Source organism: Melampsora larici-populina (genome assembly GCF_000204055.1).
Source record: "Melampsora larici-populina 98AG31 unplaced genomic scaffold MELLAscaffold_85, whole genome shotgun sequence".
NCBI classification, from domain to species: domain Eukaryota; kingdom Fungi; phylum Basidiomycota; class Pucciniomycetes; order Pucciniales; family Melampsoraceae; genus Melampsora; species Melampsora laricis-populina.
This window is the reverse complement of record NW_006768849.1, coordinates 283,745-291,244: the sequence shown is the minus strand read 5'-3', so window position 1 is coordinate 291,244 and position 7,500 is coordinate 283,745. Positions and strand designations below refer to the sequence as shown.

Here is a 7,500-nt window from a genome sequence, read left to right as displayed (position 1 = left end):
GAATGTAAATCTGCAATTGTTTGAAAGAACTTTTGTGGATTTTATTTTTTTAAGAGAAGAAAAAATCTGCAATTGTCTGAAAAGACTTTTGTGGATTTTCATTTTTTTAGGAAAAGCGCGTATAGAAAAGAGCAAGACCTTGACCTCGTGAGTCCTTCCCCGTGGGCTCCAACGTCGGAGATTTTCCTGGCACAAAAACGCCCTTTGTGGCGCTATATTGGAGTCCGCGGGATAGTCGGAGTGTAGCATTTGTGGACAAAACATCATTGTTGGAATTCGGTACAAGGCTGAAACTTTAGGATGAAAGGGCACGCTGAAAAGTGTGTTCTTGATTGGAGATTGGTACAAGGCTGAAACTTACAGATTGGCCAGTGCTCACGCACTGGTCTGGATTGTTGAAACACTACTCACGCTGGCAACAGTGTGCTTTGACAAAAGTGTAATATCTTCATTTCCTCCGTACATCATCAGTACATCACTCAAAGGACTAGAGTTGGTAATAAAAAGACTTGTTGTTAAGATGAGTTAAATAAAATCCAACTTGTTTAACACCCTCTGAAAGGAGAAGAACATGTTCATGTTACAGGTATCAACAATTCACAGTTGTCTGACAACTTATCCACCCAAACCCAGAGGTGCATTGTGGCCTGTAAAAAGGTTAGCAGTGTATCAGTACGTATTCCAAAGTCAGACTTTGGCTACATTACCCATAATTTACCCATTTACACTTAAGAAGTTTTAAGAATGATAGATTATGCTTGGGACCCTGAAACAGTGGTACAAGCAATGTGGCTCCGTGAATAAGTAAAGCCAAGGAATGCCCTTGTGGTATTCGTCAACTTAAGTTGTGGTGTGTTGAGAAACACACCGCACTTTTGTTGACGGTGGAAAGAACACTTCATGATGAGCTACACGATTAAAGTTAGGACTTTGCAAAACAAGTATAACATATACGACAATGACAATAATGATAATGATAATGATAATGATAATGATGATGAATATTATTAAAGAAAAAAAAAAAAAAAAAAAAAAAAAAAACCGATTAAGAGCTTTTGACTCTGTAATACGAGTAAAAGTGGGACAAAGTGAAATTTTTTTATTGACCCCTAGTCCCCATTATAATGTCATTGACAATGTCAATTGTAATGACGCAACAAAAGTTGCCATGATTCCCATTTTTTTGACTATGCAAAGGATAGCAAAAGATTAACATGCGTGAACGCTTGGAGTTCTTTCCCGATCATGTGCGAAGGGAGTGGAGAAATTCACGTGACTCTAAGTCTCAAGAGCTTGTTAGCTGTTGTTGGTTGAAAATTACATACTCTTGCCCAGTATGCATGTAGTAAATCTAATGACTTCAACGGCTGTTGCCGGAAAGACAAACCTCTAAATGAAAAATGACAAACCATATTAATAAAGTTCCGTCGGTTCGTTGCCACAATGTGGAGACGGCCATGTCCTGCAGGGAAGGATACGTAGAGTGCTCCTCGAGCTCTATGGTTAATAGGGTTTCCTCGGTTTCCTTAGAGGCAGATGTGAATTGTTCTGGACGGGGTTCATCATCTGGGGCCATTACTAGTTCCACGTCAGATGCGGATTGTACTGGACGGGATTCGCCATCGGAGAATATTACTAGTTCCACTAATGCAAAGACAGTCAAAGTTTCCAGCTTTTACTGTGATCCTGTTATTGGAAAGCGCAAGCCTTCAAAACGGGACCCTTACGGCGAGTACCTCCCCTCTTTAGCAAAGAAGGGTCGTCACCAAACCGCCTTGACTTCGAATAAGCGAAAACTTATAGAAGTGATTAATGCTGGTCCTTCTCACAAAAGAATCAGACTAGAGGAACAGTATCGAGCGGAAACACAGGGCCAAAACCCTATTCCGTTCACCTTTACTTGTCCTCCGATTATGCCTAACACAGTTTACTGTGCGGCGCCATCCAAAGTATCCAAAGTAACGGCTTCCGATGAGATGGTTATACCTCTCATTCCAAAAGGCTTAACTACTTCTGGGCGAATTGGCAAGTTCTGTGTGGTCTCTGAGGAAGAGGACTCCGACTCGCAAGAGCCAGAGGATTCTCTCTTTGAACACTCAGGACGCGTTCCGAACATTGGGTCACCAAGTGTGCAGTCGATAGGGTCGGATTCTGTTCAAGTAATTAGTTCAGACTCTGATTGCTCCAAATCGGCCGGATCAAGCTATATTCCATTTGGCAGTTCTTCTAATGAACCATCAAGTTCCAATCACAGTAATGTTGATGATGAACAATTCATGTCCGCAAGTGCCTCAGAGTCTTCGGCACCAAGTATGCAGGCACCAGCTTTGGGTCACCACATACACATTAACACTGTCAACGTAAAGTCTAACAGTAGACAGGTCACACCTGTCGATCAACAGGAGAAGTTACCTATGAACCTTCTTCCTTTCACCAACCCGGTCACAAATGTACGGATTACTCCAGAAGCAACTCGTACATACAACTGGCTGAGGGAGTGTGACATTACTTTTGGGAAGGGATCTAACCAGATTAAAGCAAAGAACTTGCTTAAAGACGCTGTTTTATTTGGGGTTCACAATGTGACTTCGGATATTACTCCCGTTGATATCTGGACATTTCTCAAAGCCCGCCTTGATATTGCTCAGACTGAAAATGTCCGCGCAGTGCTGAAAGTGCGTCAGCCCTTTCATAGACTTAGGTATAATGTCTGGGTTTCCCCAGACTTGGCCAACGGTCTGGCACCATTCTTAGAACTTACCTACAAAAATAGGAAGTCACAAACGTGCACCTTGATGTCCCGCAAGACTCGAGCATTTTGGGTTGAGGGTCAGCCTAAGTCTGACTGTTTCTCTGTGAAGGCTTGGCGAGTTTGTCTTGCCAAGGACTGGAGAGACGCAGTTGCACCTAGACCACTGGCTCCAGCTTGTGAACCACGCGTTGATTATCGTGACCCTGCACTAGTTGCTTGGAACTCTAATGGCTTTAATTACAAAAGCATGGCATTAGAGAGCCTTGCCAACCGCTCAAACGCGGCAGTTATAGTGCTAGGGGAACATCTACGTAAAGTAGAGAATTACGAACCGAAAATTAAAAACTTCCGTTCATATACTCACCCAGCTAAACCTGGGTTCCGGGGGCTTTGTATGATGGTAAGAGACGGTATTGGCGCTTACGAGAAGCCAACCGGTGTTCCGAACATCATGCATCTAGTAGTCACCGGACTCGACGATAAGTCAGCTTGGCATATCTTTGGGGTGTATCTTCAGTCTGGGTCTAACCACGGCAGGATGAGGAAAACTCAGCTCTTGCCAGTCTGGGAGATTGTTAACAAACTCTTGGACAAAGACCCAGAATGTAAAATTGCTATAGGAGGCGACTTCAATATGGCAAAAAGTGTTCTTAGTACGCTGGCAATGCGTAAAACCAATGGTCAGATGACCGTAAAGCCTTGTACTGGTTCACACTTAACGTGTCTTCCCCGAAAAGGAAAACGCAATGGAATAGATCATTGGGTAATCTCGTCCTCTTTACGTGACTTGACATCTAATGTCAAGGTACAGAGAGAGATGTCATTATCTTATAATGGACTTTCTGATCATGCAGCAATTTGGATGAAACTGCGGACAAAGAACTCACGTTCCGAGTCGATTAAGTCCCCAAAGAAATTTTGGGACAAAAACTTGTTGAAGGGAAACTCCTTCGAGCTTCTAGTTAATGATGCTTGGGAGGGTTTCAACGAAACAAGTGAATTAGATGAGATGCGGGATAATTATCAACAGTGCCTTGAGAAAGCAGCAGAAGACATTGGCATTCTTAAGACTGGTGCAGTAGGACGCAAGTCTCACTACCCCCGTCAGATTGCTAGACTTTTGAGTGCAGCTCGAAAAGCTAAAGATAAATATCTTCAAGTCAATAAGGTAGCTACTCCAGTCTCCGAACTGATTAGACGCGCTAGAATTGCTGAGGAAGCCTCCCGACGTGCTTCGGTGGCTATCCGCAAGTTTGAGAAAGAGCAAAAAGCTCAAACCCAGCAAAAAGCCGTCGAGCTACTAAGAGGTCATGACATGCTTGAATACCACAAGGAAATCAAGCGTAGATTACCTGATCATTTTGGGAAGCGTAAAAGCCAACCAATCCCATGCATGAATGCAAAAGGGACATTATGTGTGACTGAAAGTGACATCAACCATGCAGAGTATGAACACTTTAGTCGATTAGCTTTGGATTCTACAAAAGTTTCCAAGGACCCCGTCTTTTGGGAGAACCTCACTTGTGAGGATGAACCTCTTGATTGCGGAATTATTGGGTCTGAAGTCAGCCCACAGGATTTTTTGTCAGCTTGCAGCAGACTGAACCCTAATGCAGCTTGTGGTAACGATAACCTCCCCCCAAGCCTCTTCAAGGAGATCTTGAAGCATGAGCGAGGACAGTTTGTTGGGATGCTAAATGCGGCGCTTGACCAACATACTTCACCCAAACTCACGCGGAAAACTCTTCTTAAGAAATTATTCTCAAACACTGAGAGTCTGGCGGAGATCTACCGAGGTCCAGATGGCGTTGTCTCATGGAAATGGGACGCACAAAATCTGCTTGTCCCGGTCAAGGTCACGTCTGGAAAATTAGAGCAGGTCAAGACCAAGGCGGGTACTTTCTACCAACCTTTGGATCATGTCTACCACCCGGTGCCTATTAAAGACATCTATTCTCAGTTGGTGACGCCTGCAGGACAATACGCATTGCTAATTATTAACAAGTCGCTAGAAATGGGCCGCCCGGCCGCGGCTGATAATAAAAATGTGGTTGTCTCATTATCCAAACCGAATAAAGATCCGGTTCAATTAACCAATTGAAGAGGTATAACACTCTCGACTGCCTTTAACAAATTGACTATGACCATCTTGGAGGATCGAATGAGCCGTATTCTTAATGAAAAGGATTTCTTCTCCGAGGATCAAGGTGGTTTTAGGAGAAATGAAGAAGGGATTTCACAATTCATCTGTTTAACAGAAGTTGTTCGTAGAAGAGCAAATGTTGGTAAAAAGACATATGCACTCTTCATCGATTTTCAAAAAGCATTTCCCAGCGTGCCACATGAAGCACTATGGAAAAAGCTCAGACATCTTGGGATTCCCGAAAATGTCATTGGTTTCTTGAACGCTGCTTATGAAAATAGCGAGTTCAGAATCCGTACAGGAGATGAGCTCTCACCAAGCTACTCCATGGAAGTTGGCACAAAGGAGGGTTGCCCCCTTTCCCCTCTTCTATTCATCATTTTTATAAATGACCTGTTCAAAAAGTTGCCCGGAGTCGTAGTACCTGGGATCAAGACAGCTGGAGGGAACTTCACGGATAAAGGAAAGTTGTACGCAGATGATGCCACAGCATTCTTTGACTCTATTGAGGATCTCGAGGAAGGTTGTCGAATCATTTCTGAATGGGTGATCAAATGGCAAACCCTGAAAATTGGGCACGCTAAATGTGCAGTTGTGATGTACGGTGAGGAGGACCCCCTCCAAAGGGAACTCTTCTACAAAACGTACGGAGCTCCTACACCATTAGACGGAGAAGTCGAGAAAAGACATTTCTCCCTTACAGACGGAAAAGTATATGCGGAAAGATCATACGTATACCTCGGAATCCCTATTGGTGACTCCTTGGGAATAGGTTATGATGAGGAAACCATATATGCCCGGACTGTAGCTGCAAAGGTGAGGCAAAGAGTCAACCAGTTTACCTGCGTCCTCACAGATAGGCGCAAGCCTATCACTGAAAAAATCTTCTTGATGAAAACCTATGTCATCCCAACCGAGTTGTACGGTGGAGAATGGTTTGGAATGAACAAGGAGCGCACTGCGCCGATTCAAGAAGAGATTAACCGGGCCCTGAGAATGGTTCTGGAAATCCCAAGGAAACATGCAAAGGTCAACTATGCACAAGTTTCCTGGGAATTAGGCATACCTACCATTGAAGTAGCTTGCGCAACTGCACGTCACCGCATCTTTGCAAAGGCGTCAGAATTAAAGACAGATGCAAGAGTAATCTTGACTGCCACGCACAAAGCAGGTACTAAACAAACCTGGAGTGCCATTACACATGCCGTAGTCAAAAAAGCTAAGGCAAAGATTAATAAGATGTCATCCTCACCAGATGATGTTCAATGATCAAGTCGCTCTTAATTCAAGAAGAATTATATAAAAAGAAGCTACCTGATCACATTAAAGAGGAGAGAAGGCAACTTCAACTCCACCTCTGGCACAAAGAATTCTTTAATAAGAATACTGGGCTTGAGAACTACACGTACCTACTCGGAGAGAAAGGTACAACTCGGCACTTTAAAAAGGCTGAACTTTACTACCCGGAGCTTCGCGCTGGGGTGCTAGCCTTAACAAAAGCTAGATTAGGGCTTTTTCCGTCAAACGAAAAAGCATTCATTGAAAGTGAAGTGAACGGCTCCCTCACTCCCGAAGCTGAAAGATTAGGAAAAAATGGCTGTCCCTTATGTGGCGAAAGTCGCGTTGATGAAGGCGGGGAATTCACTGAGGAGATTGATCACCTCCTCGTTCAATGTACATCATTAAATGAACTCAGAGATGAGCATTTATCAGCAATTATTGCTGACTTAAGAGCTTCGTCCGTCGTAAGAGGAGAAGACATGTGTAACCAGGTGTCAAGCTTGGGTACACTCATTATGGGAGGTATGTGCCTTCCGCAGACCCGGAAGGGTGCTGTGCTTCGTACCTTTCTCAAGGGTAAGAGCAGGTCAGAGAGATTCTTATACACTTGGAGGGTCGGGTTTGGACATCTAACCGGTATTATGCCGGAAAATATGGGAACATATGGCTTTGTGCCGACGGCTAGGTTTTTGCAGAGAGCAGTACTGAGGTATCAGACTGCAATCACAAAAACCCATTATGCTGCGACGCGAAATGCGACCACGGAGTGATTAATAGTCACACTTATGCGGCAAACATGTTATTGTTACCGAGGCGTGTAAACGTATGGTGATCACGCGGATTAATGGGTTTTACTGGGTCGGCTGAAGCAGGGTGATACCTGTTAATGTCAATCCCATGTCGCCGGCTCCAAAGAGGGTGGGCTATAAAGAATTATAGTCTGAAAGGGGTGAAAGCTCCTGGACGGTGTTTTGTCGAGAAATTTCTCCCTGAACAGTCAGAATGGTTGAAAGACTATCTCTGCAAGGCGCGTCCGTTCAAAAAAAAAAAAAACGGGGAAACTCACCAGGTCCAGACACAGTAAGGATTGACAGATTGATAGCTTTTTCTTGATTTTGTGGTTGGTGGTGCATGGCCGTTCTTAGTTGGTGGAGTGATTTGTCTGCTTAATTGCGATAACGAACGAGACCTGCGACGCGAAATGCGACCGCGGAGTGATTAGTAGTCACACTTATGCGGCAAACATGTTATTGTTACCGAGGATGGAAGTTGGAGGCAATAACAGGTCTGTGATGCCCTTAGATGTTCTGGGCCGCACGCGCGC

The 7,500-nt window shown here is 44.1% G+C and overlaps 1 protein-coding gene across 1 annotated transcript; it reads left to right on the top strand.

Moving 5' to 3' along the window:
- Positions 1-1,457: 1,457 nt before the first annotated feature.
- On the top strand, positions 1,458-6,198 carry MELLADRAFT_113476 (uncharacterized protein; the record flags this gene model as incomplete). Its single annotated transcript, XM_007418138.1, has 3 exons — positions 1,458-2,278; positions 2,375-2,939; positions 6,151-6,198. The coding sequence occupies 3 exons, from the start codon at positions 1,458-1,460 to the stop codon at positions 6,196-6,198; spliced, it is 1,434 nt and encodes a 477-aa protein (XP_007418200.1).
- Between the last annotated feature and the right edge of the window lie 1,302 nt (positions 6,199-7,500).